Below are 18249 nucleotides of genomic sequence, written 5' to 3'. Positions count from 1 at the left end.
TTTTCTTTTAAAAATAAGACGTTTATTTGGGAAGATAATGTTCAATTGTCATAGTAAACAATGTCAGGATACTTTCTGTGCAGTCTTAATAACACAGACATCTCTCCAAAAATGACATATGATGGTAAAACTAAGCTGCATCTAGTATGTACAGTCCAACAGACAGCAGCCTAAGAATAACAAGCTAAATTTGGAGACTCGGGCTGGCTTGCCTCGATAGGAACAAGAAAAAACAATATGCTTTACCTCTCCCAGGGTGCAGTAGATATGTAATATTATGGCAATACAGTAATACAGTTCTATGACGTGACATAAATACTCCTCTTTACTTGAGGCATGGTGCAAATTTACATTAACGAATACCCAATTATTATTTCTGGCTGATTAACACTTATGGGCATGTATTAATGCTCAGCATGCATCTCCTGTTGAACATGTGGTTCACGCTCACAGACACGGTACGCTGATACTTTTCACAGCAAATAACTAAAATGCGAATATTTACAAATTTATATTCTTCCATACTGTTAAGATTTGATAAAAACATAAGGGATTTGTACATGTGCATGCACGTTGCTCATTGTCCTTCAATCAGGTCACAGCATTATAGCTCCTGAGAAAGCCAGCAAGAAAATAATGCAGGTCATTAAAATGGTCGTCCAGCTCTTTCCCAGCTCTGCTCTGGCTTCTTAACATTCAAAGTGTTAGTGTGCTTCGTCCCTTTGCGGGCAATAAAGATGCACAGTCTGAGCCGGGCAATGATGTCCATTCTTCAGCCATTGATTTTCTGAGCTGGAGACTGATTGTCTCTATTCCCAGGACAAAGCCCAGCAGGGTCTGTGGCAGAAGCTTCCAGTGTGTGAGGCCCAGGCCGGTGAGTCTTGGTCTTGTGCCCCCTCACCCCCCACCCCCCACCCCCAGCAGCAGAATTTTCAGGGGACTTTAAGAGTTGTGTGCTGGGGGTAGAAGCCTTGGCATCAGGGGCGATGGAACCTGTCAAGAGATGTGAAAGCCAGAAAGCAATGAGACTTGTGGCTGACCTTGGAAATGTTTCTGAAAATTCTAAGGGATGTTTCATCAGTAAGTATAATTCTGTAGGCTCTGAAAAAGCACCTTAGGGAATCAATGACAAAGGGACTCTTATGACTTAAATTAAACACATATCTGCTAATGAAAAAAATATAAGATGAGCCATTATGACAGAAATACAGGGTGGTAGAATACTTTTAACCAGACAGTTCAAGGTTAAAATACCAGATAGGACACTACAACAGTAAGGTGCCTCGATCACTAAAGAGAATACGTTTCTGAAATATATTGATGGGTATTAAGCAAAACATAATTTAGGTTACCACAGATACGAAAATCTGAAAAATACACAATGAAAGTATAATGCACATTACTATAATAATACAATAATCAGTTTACCTCGTGAACTGTTTACTCTCCTCGTGCACTTCCATTTCCTTGCTTTTAAACTCATTTAACTCTTTTCGAATAGCAGCCTGTGGAGAGAAGAAAATGATGAAAAACACCCCCGGAGTGTGCGGCCGCGGCCAGGGCTAGGTCACTGCACATGTCAGACTGCATACACTGTTTGAAGCCGGGTGCTGTGGTGCAGGTGTTGCACAAACTGCCCTACTTTCAGGAATACCACAAGGGGGAAGGGGAGGGGGGAATTTTGGGTAATCTGACAGAGCTTACTTTATCGGCGGGTGTCAACCTGGTCCAAGGTTTGTCCGCACGGCGGTCATAGTCCTTGGCATCGGTGACCTCCACGTACTCATTGAATCGCAGGATACGCCTGGCCACCAGCTCCGCCACTGTGGGCCGCACGCTAAGCTGTACCAAAGCAGGAGAGGACAGTCTTTATTGGCTGAGAGCTACAAGTAGGAGAGGGAATCCTGCCCTGCACAGCACGATGCCAACGGGCACGTAGAACAGCGTAAAATAGTATTCAAAGCTAAGGTTCACAGTTAGAATCTGGCTGCTGGATTTATAACACATTATGTACCTTGAGCAAGAAGCCTGACTGCAATACTCCTATAGATATTAAGGCAGGAAATATAGCATAAACTGTCATGTAAATTAAGTCCATTAGGATAATTACAACTGCAAAGAAAAAAATGCAATAAATTAGTTTTATGTAGGATAAATTTGTACCTTTAAAATACTGTTTCATATAACATATATAATTGTACAGAAGTACATGATCACTGATGGATTTGACACAACAGACAAAAGGGAAGGAAAATAATTGAATGCTTTCTATGTTGAACATTTTGCCACTGTGCTAACTGAATACGTGAAAAAAACCTTGACATACTGCAAAGCTTTCTCTATCCACTAGGTGGCACAATGGGCATGAAAGCAATTTCTCCTCTTCAAACTGTTATGGTTTTGGATGTCATTGTTTTTGAATGCACAACAGATCATTAATCCATACCAAAGGCACCCTTTTTCCAACCAAACATTTCAATCAGATCTCATGGTGGAACAGTCTTGCCACCAAAATAAATCATGAATAAAAAATAATAATAAATAAAGAAAAGGTCATTTTAAAATGAATTAAATAGTTTTTAATGTCGTTTAAATGTTATTTTGTATAAATTTATGTTGGTTTTGGGGAAAGGATATCCATGAATATTATCCGTGTTTAACTTGTTATTATGTTTGTTATTTAAGTCACACATAACTAATATCAACTAATTTTAACATAATCAATATTTATCTTAGCATATGTAGACAATCAATAGTCTGTTTATATTTTACATAACAGACCACGGGGGCATGTGTCCACACACCACCAGGGGGCTCTTTGTATCACAAAACATTGAAGATATGTAACCACAACAGATCGATATCAGTCAGTCTGACAGTATCACATGCAATCTGTTGCACATGTAAACACAACTGGAGGTGCTCTTTTACATAAGAACAATAAAGATGAGTACTATGAGTAACAATGAGAGGGAAATCACAGAGTCTGTTGGATTAAGCATTTACCAAAAAAAAACAAACGATGGCTGCCAAACAAAAATCCAATCAAACATTTACGTAGATTTGTAGACACGTAAAATAAGATTCAATCACGCATGTGGGATATGCTTTATAAGAACCTGACCAATAATATTACCCACAATAAAAAAGGCAATTAAATGAAATCCCAAGCATTGTCTTTTACACCAAAATTACACTGACAACACTGTTGTTTCTAATGTCCCCAGCTGTAAACAGAAAATACCATGCCTTTAAAGGTTCATTGAATTACACATTACTGTGACACTAGGACGGAGTGTAGCACAGTGGGTAAGGAACTGGGCTTGTAACCGAAAGGTCGCAGGCTCGATTCCCGGGTAAGGACACTGCCGTTGTACCCTTGAGCAAGGTACTTAACCTGCATTGCTTCAGTATATATCCAGCTGTATAAATGGATACAATGTAAAATGCTATGTAAAAAAGTTGTGTAAGTCGCTCTGGATAAGAGCGTCTGCTAAATGCCTGTAATGTAATGTAATGTGACAAAAAAACTGCGTACCTTTCGAGATAGCCTTCGTTTAATTTCTTGTTTGGCTTCTTGCTCTTCTTCCTCATTTTTCTCTGTAATGAAAATGAAAGGTAAAACAGATGCCTTTCTCGGTATCACACCTACTAACCACTCAAAGACTGATGTGTGAATATGCTATATAAAACTTTGTTTTCATACACAAGTTCCAGGCAATGCCTTACATCCAGTTCATTGTTTGGCAAAACCTCTTATCTAGAACAGCTTAAAATCAGTCAAATCCACCCAGTGGGTTTGTATATATCAGACACTGTCCATGTCAAGTCAATCCAATGTACTTAAGTAATAAAACAAACTCTTTACGCAGAACGTCATCTTGATTTTCTTTCAAATTCATGTGCGGTTTAGAATTGCAGTGTGCCTGCAACTAAACACCAACCGCTACAGGGGATATCAAGCCTATAGTACTGTAAAAGAGCTTTTAACAGACCCCACCACCATCACAATCCACACACTGAACAATATGAAACAAGAGGCTACAAATGGGACCCCATCATCCTCTGTTTAGTGAATCTTTAAAGTGCATACGACTCTCACTTGGTCACTCACAAGATACATTTTTTTACACTACAATGTAGATTTTTTTGTATTACGACCACATGAAAACATGTGAGTGCACACTTCACAGTGAAAATGAGGCCCCACTTCCCCATCAGGCCGAAGAGCCTGGACTACTTGACGCCTCCTATGTGATCCGGTATTCACTTCCTTTGTAGCACAATACAATGCAAACTCAGTTTTTAACCACTTCACATTTCCAATGCGACTTCATTTTTTTTTCTTCTTTTTTTTTTAAAAAGAGAATGAATCCAAGAAAACACATTAAACAATATTGATTTTCCATGAGGCAAGCAAACTGTCATTGATCTATAACCGGGCATAAATTTCTGTCTGCACTTAAGTGACTGTCCTTAATGCATTGCTGACCTAAGCTAATAAGATGACTGGCGGGGAATGAAAATTCCGAAATGACACAAACAGGAAATTATTTAGCCCTCGACAAAAAAGTGCTGCAACCGCTTCCACTCAGTGGAACTACCTCTTTCTAACACAGTGTGTTGGAGTGTATTTGCATGGCCTACAGTTGTTCTGCTTTTTATTTTATTTTTGCATGCCTCTGGAGCAATATTGAAAATTTGTGTCAAGAAAACTATATACTGTCCAACTGTAGCGTTACTAGAGTGTAAAGATAAAACCATGGGATACAGAGCTGATGTAATTTCTCCCTAATCGTATTAAACTAGATGCACAAATTATTTTCCATGTGTCGAATGGCTTTCAGAAGAAAGATCAGTTAAGGAAACTAGGCATGTTGTATTTGGTAAACCAGATATTAAGTGGATACCGTGAAAAACCAAGGGTATCAAGCTTTGGAAAGGCGACATAACAATCAATAGGGTGGTCTTTGAAGAAATGGGCAGATATCTCAGAAAATAAACTAGCAAAGAAGGCCACAGTGCAAGGGTATTAAAGTGGGCTCTCTTAAAGTTCCAAGTACTCTTGAAGGAGGAAGAAATGTATTAAAATGCCTTTATTAAATGGGCATATCTGTAAGTGGATACATTTAAAGAAATGCACTGGGCCTCGTACTGACATAATTAAAAGCATGAAATGGAATGTGTATTTCAAGACCTACTTCACCCCCATGAACAACTTTCCACTGTGACGTGTAGGTAAGGCAAACTGTTCTTTCAAACATAAGCAAAAAAAGTACAGAACTCAATCAATTGATGTTTGGCCCTGATTCAACATGCAAACTGCAATGCGCATTCAAAATTTGAAACGAGCAAATTAAACAGCAATTTGAAGATTTTAAAGTTCCAAATAAAATTAACTTAAAAGTGCTACCGTTCTAGAGTGACAAGAGGCTACAGGTATACCCAAATTCAAAATTTAAACAGCAAAGCCTTTGCTTCCACTGATAAACATCAATGCTAGCTAAAATCTATTCAAGTGTGGTTGTCTCCACAAAACCCCATTGACAAATTTGGGAGCATACTGCCATGTTGTTTACTCACGTTTAAGAATGTTTCTCTGTTCCAACTCTTCTGTGGTGGGCCTTTGACTTAATCGCCTGTGGGAAGGACAATCATTTCATAACCAGGGCCCAGGCCATACAGATGTTTCACGCCACGTGTAGAAGCAGAAGTCACTTAACCAATAACGCCATTTACAATACTGAAGCTGCAATCCAGATACTTGAGACACAATCAGAAACGCAATGACAGTTCTGATGAAGTGCTTGACAGGAGAGCTTTCAAGTAAAGAAAATAGTCCTTTTCACTGATTGAAAAGGACGATCACTTCTGTAATCACTAAAAATACAGAACACACAATACGAGGTAAGCCACAATTTATCCAAATAAAGGTATTCGTATAACAACTGGCTGTTAGGAAACTACAAAGCTTTTCACTGAAACTATACAGTATTTGGTATAGTGGCAAATACCTTGCAGCAAGTTTGATAACTGCATTTGAATGAGGCCTCAGGTTTCACACAAGGTGCTACTGAGCCACACTAATTGCGCGAAAACGTAAAACACGAGATGAAATTTTGAGCAATTAATGAAATGTTTGGGAGAGGCGTGAACTGAAACCCAGTGACGGGGCGATGGTGAGCGACGCTGGAGGCTGAACCCTGGGGCGGGCCACGGCAGTGAGGGTCACGGGGAGCACCTCACCTCACCAGCTTGCATCCGATCTTCTGCCGCAGCTCCTGCCGCTCCGTCTCAGACGTGCGGGGCAGGATGTTCTTCTCCTCCAGCTCCCTCTTGCTGGGCCGGTTCCCCAGCTTGATGGCCAGCGTGTCCCTCCGCCGGATCTTATTGGCAAGAGAGCCTGCAGGATGGACGGGAAGGTTACCGGGTGGAGTCTAGTAGAGGTCTAGTAGTAGGGCGGCAGTGTAGTGTAATGGGTAAGGAGCTGGTCTTGTAACCTAAAAGGTCACAGGTTCGATTCCTGGGTGGGGGCACAGCCATTGTACTCTTGAGCAAGGTACTTAACCTGCATTGCTTCAGCATATATCCAGCTGTATAAATGGATGCAATGTAAATGCTATGTAAAAAGTTATGCAAGTCACTCTGGATAAGAGCGTCTGCTAAATTCCTGTAATGTAGTACTAGGTGAAGCCAGGGAGATCCAACAGCATGGGCATACTATAAGAACATGGAGAAATGTGGAAAAAGTATCACGTAGCAATAAAATAATAATAATAATAAATGATATATGAGCTATAAGTCACTTTAAAGAATTATCATCCATCCATCCATTATCTATACCCGCTTCTTCCTGGTCAGGGCACACACTCCATTACAAGTATCTTGATTAATAAATATCATTTCTGTTGACTGTAATTTTAGGCATATAGTTAAACACACAAGAAATGGGACAAAGAAATTTTTTTTGTTGTTTTGGCTGTGTACTCCAGCACATTGGATTTGAAATGAAACAATGAATATGAGGTTGGTGCAGACTGACAACTTTAAAGGGGCACTTCACCAAAAAAAATGAAATCAAGCTATGTTTCCACTTATCCAGAGGGCTATCTATCCTTCCAGATAGTTATGTTGAGATTTTAGTTGAAGTTTTCTAGACATCCGCCAAGGCTCACCCTGATACAACTGACATCAATGGGACAAAGTTTGGGTGACGTTCAAAGCGCCAAAAATGTACATTCGAAAAACCCAAATTGCAACATCTCTCCAAATATAATGCCATGGTTACGAACATCCACAGACCTTGTTGTGCACGGTTTAATCGAAAACTACTTATTCTGGTAGTATGCCAACTGTGTATATCTGTGCAAAGCCTCAACCAAAGCACGCCAATATTCTGAGGTGCAGTGTCAATGTTGTTTTAAAACATATTATTTTGACTGTGCCCCAGAATACTGGTGTGCTTTGGTTGAGACTTTGCACAGATATAAAAAGCTGGCAAACTTGGCATACTTCAGCAGAAAAAAAGGTAAAAAGGGTTATAATTCCTACACAGATCACCCAATATGGATGTGAATACCCCCAAATTAAAGCTGACAGCACTTCATTCTTCCATTTGAAATCCAAATAGAGTACGCTGGAGTACAGAGCCAAAACACAAAAGATTGTATCACTTTCATACTACTAGCCTTTAACTGTATGTGCATATTTTAGATATAGATCCTAAAACACAGGCACACAAAAAGTAACAATGGCCAAATGTAACCACTGCAACACTTAACCAATAATGAAAAAGTACGTGAGTTATGATATCTACTTAAATTTTTTTAAATACATAATATTTACAACAACAACAATAATAATTTATTATTATTATTATTATTATTATTATTATTATTATTATTATTATTATTATTATCACTACTTTTGCTGTTGTTGTTATTTTCTTGTGGGAAAGACCAGGGCTTCTCAGAAACAGCAGAACTAAAAGGCAGGAAGGATTCATAAAGAATCCGCAGTGTCACCAAAAAAGGCCATGCAAACAACAACAAACCGTCTTGGGCGCATCAAGCGCCCTGGCATGTGCACAGACCCTGGCATTTCCTGCGTTCCTACATAAAAGGAGAGGCATCCTCGCCTTTGATGGCAGAACAAGTATTCATGGCTTCAGGCCATGTAGTAGAAAGACCAGGAGAGCTATATCAGTGCTATCTCAGCCACAGACAAACAACACAGAGTATGGCACTCGTGGAAAACTGGGATCAACTAAGATCGTTCTAACAAGCCACCAAGACAGATTAGCTTCATGCCTGATGCTTTGAAAAGGATGTGTCAGATTTAATAAAAAAACATCCACTTTTCTTTGATATTGACTGTATAATGTCACTCTCACATATTGACTGTATACTGGAGCGGGCTCAACACATGAAGTGATGTTTCAAAGTCATCATAATCTTCCATAACTGGCTCTGAGCTACTGATCAGCTGATAATGAATATCTTATCAAAGCAGTTTCGTACTTGAAGTGTATTCGTCTTCTTCATCCTCCTCCTCCTCGTCTCTGTAGAGGATGGGGCCATCAGAGTCCGAGTCGCTGGCCTGGGACTCCCTGCTGCTGTCAGGGATTACCGTCACGTCAGGGCTGTCTGGGATAGACACGTGGGCCCTCTGTCCATCACCTGTGCCCCTCGTTTCACTTGCGATCCTGAAGGAAACACATAGAATTGTACAACAGAGTATTGTAGGGTAAAACTCTCCTTTGAAACCCTGTCATTACTGTCACACTACAGTGAAGGATGGCTAATGTGACTGCTAGCATACTAAATCGGTGGCAGAGATGGTAAAAGTGAAATACAAGCAACTGGGTTGCACAGAAATCTAGAACAGCAATCAGATGTCTAAATCGATGTATAACAGAAATACTCTTTCTATGGCAGAAAACATGTAAACATATCTAGGGGTGGGACATTGTATGATTTTCTCTAAACAATGACAAGCTGATTTTTTCTTGCATACTTGAACACTCTTTTTTGGGTGCCTAAAACTGGTGCCTAAAACTGGTTTTAGGCACTGGTTCAGACCTGTTTACAGAACATTTTATCTTGCTTTACTTTACACAGAACACTGGGACAGGAATACAGTGGGGGAAATAAGTATTTGACACGTCAACAATTTTTTAATTAAACATATTTCCAATGCAGCTATTCACATGAAATTTAGACCAGACATTGGTAGTAGTTCAACAAAACTACACAGCTAAAGAAATTGTAACATTCCAATCCATAAAAAAGTTATGTGCAATAAAGTGGAATGACAGAGGAAAAAAGTACTGAACACGCTAACTGAAATATTTTTAATATTTGGTGGAGAAGCCTTTGTTTGCAGTGACAGCTTCAAGACGCTTCCTATATGAAGAAACTAATCTGTCACAGTGATCAGGTGTGATTTTGGCCCATTCTTCAACACAGACGGTCTTTAAATCTTGAAGATTCCGGGGGGCCCGCTGGTGAATCCTGATCATCAGTTCCTTCCACAGATTTTCTATCGGATTTAAGTCTGCAGATTGACTGGGCCATCCCAACACCTTTATCCTCGTCCTCTGGAACCAATTGCGAGTCACCTTCGCAGTATGTTCGGGATCGTTGTCCTGCTGGAAGACCCACCCATGTCTCATCCTCATCGTCCTGGTGGATGGCAACAGATTCTTCTCAAGAATTTCCATGTACATGGCTCCATTAATCTTCCCTTCGATAATTTGCATTCTGCCGGTACTATGTGAAGAGAAACAGCCCTATACCATGATGCTTCCACCTCTGAACTTCACTGTAGGTAAGGTATTTTTAGGGTCATATGCAGAGCCATTTCTCCTCCAAACATGGTGTGTTGTATTGTTGCTGAAATGTTTGATTTTTTTCTTGTCTGACCAGACTACATTCTCCCAGTAATCTACAGGCTTCTATAAATGTTCTGTAGCAACCTTCAAATGAGCTTGAACATGTCTTTTCTTCAGTAATGAAGTCTTCCGGGGTGATCGCGAATGGAGACCATGGCGGTGGAGCGCATTGGCTATTGTTTTCTTTGTGACGACTGTACCCGCTGCTTCCAGGTCTTTCTGGAGCTCTGTTTGAGTGGTCCTTGGCTCTTGGGCTACTCTTCTGACTAACTTTCTGACTGCCCGGTCAGAAATCTTACAAGGAGCTCTTGTGCGTGGCCAGTTGATGGTCGAGTGATGTTCCTCCCACTTGCTGATAATGGCCCCAGGTTTGCTTATAGGAACATTTAGGAGTTGAGAAATCTGTCGGTAACCAGTTCTATTACTATGCTGCTCAACAATCTTGTCGCGAAGGTCTTAAGAGAGCTCTTTGCCTCTACCCATGATGAGACATTTCTTGCGTGACAACTTGGTGATAAATGATTTGTTTACTTGCATTCAGAGGTAGGTAACTCCTGTTTCAAACAGTGGAAGTACTAACCCATGTACTTGCTTCATCAACATGCACTAACCCAGCTGTTGTCATTAGCACAAGTAGGAGAACTAATTAGTGGAATCAGCTGTGTTCAATACTTTTTTCTTGTTTCATTCCACTTTATTGCACATAACCTTTTTATGGATTGGAATTTTACAATTTCTTTAGCTGTGTAGTTTTATTGAGTTAATACCAATGTCTGATCTAAATTTCATGTAAATAGCTGCATTGTAAATATGTTTAATAAAAAAATTGTTGACGTGTTGAATATTTCCCCCACTGTAAGTGAATAAGCACCTGGCAACTATCTGTCTCCTTTCTGATAATTATCTGGCTTTAGCAGACTGATGAACATGCTTGCTTAATAAACATTTTATTTAGCTATTCTGGAATATGAAGACATAAAGAATCCCCAAGAATGCTACGATCACAAACTGTTCATGTCCACTGTAGCGTTGCTTTGCATTATTAGCCCAGTGGGGTATGAGGTAAATGAATCTGGAAACCAAAATGTATTTCTAGCAGCCAAATTTCTAGAAAGCTACAAAGTTAAACTTGGTCACAACTGGGTCTTCCAGCAGGACAATGATCTTAAGCATACCTCCAAAGTTGTAACAAAATGGCTTAAAGACAACAAAGTGAAAGTACTGGAGTGGCCATCACAAAGCCCTGTATCCCATAGAAAATTTGTGGACTGAACTGAAAAAGTATGTCTGAGAAAGGAGGCCCACAAACCAAAAAGTTACACCAGCTCTGGCAGGAGGAATGGGCAAAGATTCCGGCAAAGTATTATGAGAAGCTTGTGGAAGGCTACCGCAAGAATCTGATTCAAGTTAAGCAATTAAAAGGCAATGTCACCAAATACTAACAAAGTGAATGTAAACTTTTGACCCACTGAAAATCTAATATAGTAGGCCTACATAAAAGCTGAAATAAATATGTCTCTTAGTTATTATTTTGAAATGACCTCTTATGGAAACAAAGCAAATGCCCTAATTGACTTGCCAAAGGAAATGTATGGTAACATGAAATGTGCAGAGTTGTGAAAAACTGAGTTTATCTTTATATCTTTAGCCTAGGTGTATGTAAAGTTTTGGCCTCAACTGTATCTTAAAACCTTCAGAACTAAGAATCTCAAGAACCAGGAGCACACACTGCTGCATTAAGCGTTCTTAAGAATCTTCTATAACATGTTGCACATCCATCTTGTGCAAAGAAGGCTGGTAGACCCTGTGCCCTGAGCTCATAGAAGAACATAGAGAAACACAAAACAAAGATTTTTGTGTGTCCACATAAGCTTCATCATTATCCTCTTATGATAAGTAATTGAATTCCAAATTTTAGGTTTTTAAAGTTAACTGACAGCCGTTTCCTTAGTGGTGATTGTCAGCAACTTATCTAAACCTGCTTCCAATAACAAGACAATTTGCAAATAAGTTCATTGCACCAGAACCAATGTAATCCAATCACACTCACTGTTTGGGGCTCTCTGTGTGGCTGTCTGCACTGTTCGATTTACATCCATCACCATCGCCATCCCCCTCTTTGCCCAAGGGCTCCTCAGGACAATCTGAGTAAATCTCACTGGGGGACTCAGTGAAAGAAGTGTCCTCTGTGATACTCTGGTCATTAGACTCCAGGGGTGACTTGGGGTCCTCCCCAGTCTGAGTCAGCCTGTCCTGCTGGGGCTTCTCATCAGAGCTGGGGGCTTTAGATTTACCCTGGACCTCTTCCCGGACTGCGGGCTCCAGACCGTCTGCCGGTCGGATCTCCGGCTCGGGGGTGGCCCTGGGCGCGACTGAAGATTTGGCAGGGTCTGTCCGTCTGCCCCGCTTCTTCTCGGTCTTTACGGGGTCCGAGCCTCCGCCCTTAGCCGTGGCTCCTTCCTTGGAGTCCCGGTTCCGTGTCGCTGAGGAGGAGGCGGGCTGCGTCGAAAGCTGGGATGCGTTCTTGGATGCCCCTGGCGATTTCTTGGGATGCGAGGATTTGGCTGTTGTGAAAAGATCATAATATTTTTTAAAGAGTCACACATCTTAGAACACCACAGCCAGAAGAGAAAATGATAAGAACAAAGAATACATTTTTGTTTTTGACCAAACTGATCTAATTTGTAATTTGGAATAAAGTATTTTGATGGAGGATCCATTATTCTGAAAGCATAGCCTAAATCATGCTATTTTTCTATTGAAACTGCCCTATTAAATTTTTAATTCTATTACATTTCTTATAAACAATACATCCATAATGACTCTATTCCATGCTATCTGTGTCGAGGGACATTCCAAGAAATAAAATACAATAAAGTTGTTTTGTTGACTGAGGCACAGGAGGAATCTCAGTCTCAAAGAAAGAAAAGAATTTCTCTGAATTTTTATCCTTTACCTGAGGCTGAAGCAAAAAATCATAAAAATGTAAGTGTTGTGAAACGCACAAAATCACATGATTCATGGTACTATAATTTCAGATTTCTAAACTGGCATAGATGTCAGCCAGTCAAATTGTGTTTATTAGTAATGCACAGAAAAAATATTTATGCTTACACCGAATCGCATCTCATGGCAGGAAACTCCTCAATCTTGTATAAAAACATTGTGATTTTGTACTGAATCACTTTATGTCTTTGACCCATATACATGGCATACACATCCATACACACTAGCTTCAGGAGAAGATGCACACAAACCACAGGATAGGAGATCAGACAGGATGTTGATGAGCGGGATAGTTTCACTACAGATCCTCCTACAGTACCTCTCACCTGACAAATGTAAATGAAATGCGTGCATGCTGCAGTCATGCACAGGCCCCTGAAATATGGCATGGTGGCATGCAGGATACAATAGCTTGCCCAAACAACACAGGTGACTGGAAAGACAGAAACAAGCACTTCTGTGTCATCTCTTAGAGAGGGAACTACAGCAAAGCTTTATTTGAAAAGTAGATATGGATTTGCTAGTTTTCAATATAGAATCTTTCTTCACTATTATAGATGGTCCTTGCTGCAATTGAATAGTTGCAATGCTATCATGTGCTTCTAATCTATTTTAAATTTTGTTCCCCTTTCTGAATACCTGCCACACAAATTCACAGTGAAGCACAGATCCTGTCATTTCAGTAATAAAGAACCCCACCTAATATTCCCTGAGCATAATTTATCTTTAGTGGCAAATCAAAATCCCTGACACAAAAATGATCCTTTAGTCTCTGTATTTGGCCAACATTTTAAGGATTCTGTGACTTGCAGTTCCATTTTTGCCCACGTTTCACTCATTCAGGGAGTACTCTTTTATAGCCGGCCTTGTGTTGAACTCTGAAACCCCGATACATGGATGAAGTAGAGGTCAAAGGAGACTGGGACCACTTTGCATGCAAAGAACCACGTCATGCAGAAAGACTGTGTCTTTGCGCTGGCCACCACTAATACTCACCGATCCCACTTCTATTGCTCGGGGGGTTTTGTTTGGAGGGCGGGGCAGAGGGCTGCTTACCGCCACCTTTGGGCAACTTTTTGCCATTACTAGCTCCCTCCTTCCTGGCCGTTGTGCCCGAAGCCCCACCGCTCCTTTTGGGAGGTGCTTGGGACTTTCTACTGGGAGTGTCCAGTGATTGTGACGGGTTCCCCTTTGCGACAGGTCTTTTGTCATTCTTCTCTACGGGAGTAGATGCGGACACAGTGCCCCTTACTGTTAGTCAGAAAGCCACAGAGAGTGCGAGAATAAGGGCCAAAGGTTTGGGAGAGGTACCATCTGTAATAGAACTTTCATATGAAACCAAAGCTTATACAGTAACCTCCATAATGTTTTGGATAAAGACATTTTTTTTCTTGATTTGACCCTGCACCCACAATTTTAGATTTGTAATCAAACAATTCACAAGTGATCAAAGCACAAATTCTCAGCTTTTATTAAAGGGTATTTTCTAATACATTTTGTTTTCACCATGTAGAAATTATACAACTTTTTATACTTTTTATACAGTCCCCCCATTTCAGGGTCCCCCTCCATAAAATTAAGGAAAATGACAAATGGTTTCACAGGTGGTTATGATTAGTTAGGTGTCTTCCATTTCTTCTTTAGTGCAGGTATAAGAGAGCTTTCACTATCTAGTCTTGATTCTGTGGTTTTGATTGCCTTTGGAGTATATTATTACCATTTGTCAACCGAGTTGTGCCAATGAAAGTCAAGCCATTATGCAGAAGAGATATAATAAATAAAAACAAAGACATAGGCCACACCTTAGGCTTACCAAAATCTGTTTGGAGCATTATTAAGATGAAAGACCAATGTTCAGTTCAGTAATCACAAACAGTCTGGCACGAGAAGGAAGACCTCTACAAGAATTCTCACCATAATGAAGAAAACCAACCAAACTCAAGTCCAACAGATCAGAAACACTTTTCAGGAGGCAGGCGTGGATGTGTAAGTGACTACTGTCCACAGAAGATTTCATTAACAGAACTACAAAGGATACACTGCAAGAAGTAAACAAAATGTTAGCTGCAAAATCAGGATGGCCAGGTTACTGTATGCAAAGAAATATCTAAAAGAGCCTGTAGAGTTGTGGAAAAAAGTCTTGTGGACAGATGAGACCAAGATTGACTTGTATCAGCGAGGTGGCAAGAGCAAAGTGTGGAGGCCAAAAGGAATTGCCCAATATCCAAAGCACCCCCTTCACCTGTGAAACATGGTGGGGGTATTACGGTTTGGGCATGTATGGCTGTCACAGGTACTGGCCTGCTTGTCTTCATTGATGATGTAACTGCTGATAGCAGCAGAATGAATTCTGAAGTATACAGATCTTATCTGCTCAGGTTCAATCATTCAAACTTATTGGACAGCACTTCATCCTACAGCAAGACAGTGATTCCTAATATACTGCTAAAGCAACAACGTTTTTCAAAGCTCAAAACTGGAATATTCTTGACTGGCCAAGCCAGTCACTTGATCTGAAACCAATAGAACATGTGTTTCATATGCTGAAGAGAAAACATAAGGCAATATCCCCTGAAAAAAGCAGGAGCTGGAGATGGCTGAAGTACAGGCCTGGCAGAGCATCACCAACGAAGATACTACTCAGTACTTGCTGATGTCTGATGGGTCACAGATTTCAAGCAGTCTTTGCATACAAAGGATTTGCGCCAAGTACTAAACATGACTACTTTCATTTACATAACATTAATATGTCCCAAACATTATAGTGCCATGAAATTGGGGTTATGTAATTACAGCACCAAAACATATAAAAACACCCTTAAATAAATGCTTAAAATCTGCTCTTTAACCACTTGTGAATTGTTTGCTTCCAAATCTATAATTGTACAGAGCCAAAAAAAATTGTCTTTGTCCCAAACATTATTGAGCCTGTGGTATATCTGTAGTAAGGTAACCCTTTAGTTAAAAAAATTTTGTTAGTCATTTCAAAAGGAAATACAAATGCAGCAGGTTTAATTAGCAGGTATGCTGGTTTCCTCATTAATCTTCTCAATGTACAGTTAAACTGTCCACTATGTAAAAAACTAACAGTGAAAATAAACCTTAAGCTAGGGTGGTGTTAAAAACATCTTGTTGCAACATCTGGTATTGTTTGCTGAAGAAAGCTAACTGAAAGAGAGAGTGTCCTTATATTAGAGGGTATAGATGTATAGTAAAGTAGGAGCACACAATCCAGTTATTCATGTGATATCGGGACCATTCAGCTCAGCTGACTGTTAATAGATCTGTTCTCTTGTGCCATACAACACTGCATTGCAATATTGCATCCCTTGGTTCAAGGACCCCACAATGAATACACACATCAAAGAACACAGTATGATCAAACATGTTTTCTTACACTTTCATTACTAATTTGTATTAAGTGATTTAAGTTTACATATCAATATCAGCTCTGAATTCATACATTTTAATATCCATTCATAATCACTCATTTTAGCAGGCACTGTCCACAAAGTGGTTATGCAAGTTACCAGAACCTTATCAGTAGAAAGGGATTTCAGTCTTACATTTACTGTCTGAAATACAGTCTTTATTGCTAGTTGTATGGTTTTGCTTTCATAAATGGGACATTCTGTTTATGGTCGGAAATACAGTCACAGACTCACATGCTTTTCACGTCCTTTTAAGATTAAATCGCCCTGTAATTGTTCCTTTCTATATATTTTTTTGTTTTACAATATCATTATGTAACCCCTTTTGCCTCGTAAACTTGTTCCAGTACTCAGATTACCCCCACCCTCACCCCCAGCCACCCCTCCACCTATGTATACTCAATTTACGGGATTTTTCCATTTGCTGAGTGTGACAAGACAGCGCTGCCAGAGAACAACTTAAAGTAGAAACACAGCAGCATAAGAGAACGCTGTTCTAACACTGGCAGCCTTCAGAGCAGTTTCTTGGCTTGCACTGGCCTGTGTGAAACAGATATCCTTACTTGACCCAAGCCATTGTTTACATAAACCTCATTATAATACATGATCTGGAACATGGTATTTGTTGGTTTCTGAAAGCCTGAATTTATGTTTTTCCTCCAAACAAATGTTTTGTTCTTTACCCTGTTCTTCAGATAAAACGTTCAATCTCCACCCCTCCTTCTCCACCCCATTCATTGTGACATATTTGTTCCTCACATTCTCGTTTGCTGTTCTTTGCAATGGTGCAGGTTCAAGATAAATGAAAAAAAAAATGTACAGTATAATGTAAAGTGGAATAAGGCGCTAAATGTATCGACAGTTACATTTTAAGAAGTAAAAGCAAAAGTAGGCTACATGCAAAGTTACTTGAATTAAAGAATTTAAATTTTTTAAAAATAAATAATAATCATTCGTAATATCCCAGAGTTTAGAAAATTGTTTTGTACGTCCTAATATTTCGCTATTCACCTAATTATTCTGTCTGACATGATTAATAAAATTTTCCAAAAATACTCTGTGATGACAAATTTTTTAACCCATCCATCATTTAAGTAAGAAACTTAAAGAAATTCATTTGTAACATAATGAGGCTTTAACCTGAATGATTTAAAGTGGCTAATACAGACTGGTGTTCAATTACAAGCTCATTACAATTAGGGAGTGGCTAACTCTGTTGGAAAGAGAAAACCTAGCACAAACATGGAGGCTCCATGACCAAGTCTCTGAAGATCTAACAGCGGACTGCACAGGAAGATTTAAGGGCTTCAAGAGGAGAGTAACAGCAGCCCGATGGAAAAAGTATGCAGACTGACCATGTATGTACAGCTACACAAACAAATGCAAAGGTTGATAGGGTCATTGACATCTCTGCTGGATCAACACATGAGACTGCCTGGAGTCTTTGTAAAGGTTTACGAGGGGATTTAGCTTCATTTTCTATTTTTAACACTTTTGTTCATGCATCAGAGAGATTAAAAACAGTGGATGTTTGTTCTGAGTGATGCCCTTAGGTCTTGGTAGAAGTGCTCAACAAAGCACAAACAATATAGGCGCTTTAATACCGCCTCTTCATCGTACATATTTTATGTGCCAAAACTGTTGATAGCCTCCAGCGACAAGATGCAATTTAGCAAGTAGACCTCAAGCCTTGCCATTACAAGCTGATATCTCAGCTACTTGAATCCCTTTTACACAAAATGAACAGGTGACATTTCATGATGTGTATAAATACAATATATATAGATCTCAAATACAGGCATGCTTGATGGTAAGGAGCAATGGTTTTTATTCACTAGAATTACCATTGCATGTCACAGATTCCCTGTGGTCCATCGTTAATACCAACTAAACTCTACAGGAGTAGCAGACAGAATGCAA

At 39.8% G+C, this 18249-nt stretch overlaps 1 protein-coding gene across 6 annotated transcripts in view; it reads right to left on the bottom strand.

The window, feature by feature from the left end:
• Nucleotides 1-18249, bottom strand: part of phactr2 (phosphatase and actin regulator 2) — a 91668-nt gene continuing 73419 nt past the window's right edge. For 4 of the 6 annotated variants that reach the window (XM_064321534.1, XM_064321535.1, XM_064321537.1 and 1 more), the window contains exons 5-13: nt 13895-14149; nt 11943-12456; nt 8520-8704; nt 6247-6403; nt 5584-5639; nt 3539-3600; nt 1705-1842; nt 1429-1505; nt 1-993 (exon numbers count right to left, since the gene is read on the bottom strand). In XM_064321534.1, the coding sequence (XP_064177604.1) occupies nt 978-993; nt 1429-1505; nt 1705-1842; nt 3539-3600; nt 5584-5639; nt 6247-6403; nt 8520-8704; nt 11943-12456; nt 13895-14149 (1460 nt within the window). In that variant the 3' untranslated portion in view covers nt 1-977. The remainder of the gene's footprint in view (nt 994-1428; nt 1506-1704; nt 1843-3538; nt 3601-5583; nt 5640-6246; nt 6404-8519; nt 8705-11942; nt 12457-13894; nt 14150-18249) is intronic. The other 2 variants (XM_064321538.1, XM_064321539.1) reach the window with 1 other exon arrangement.

Source organism: Anguilla rostrata, chromosome 2, assembly GCF_018555375.3.
Source record: "Anguilla rostrata isolate EN2019 chromosome 2, ASM1855537v3, whole genome shotgun sequence".
In the NCBI taxonomy this organism is placed as follows: Eukaryota; Metazoa; Chordata; class Actinopteri; order Anguilliformes; family Anguillidae; genus Anguilla; species Anguilla rostrata.
The sequence above is the reverse complement of the archived record's forward strand: the minus strand, read 5'-3'. Positions and strand labels throughout refer to the sequence as shown.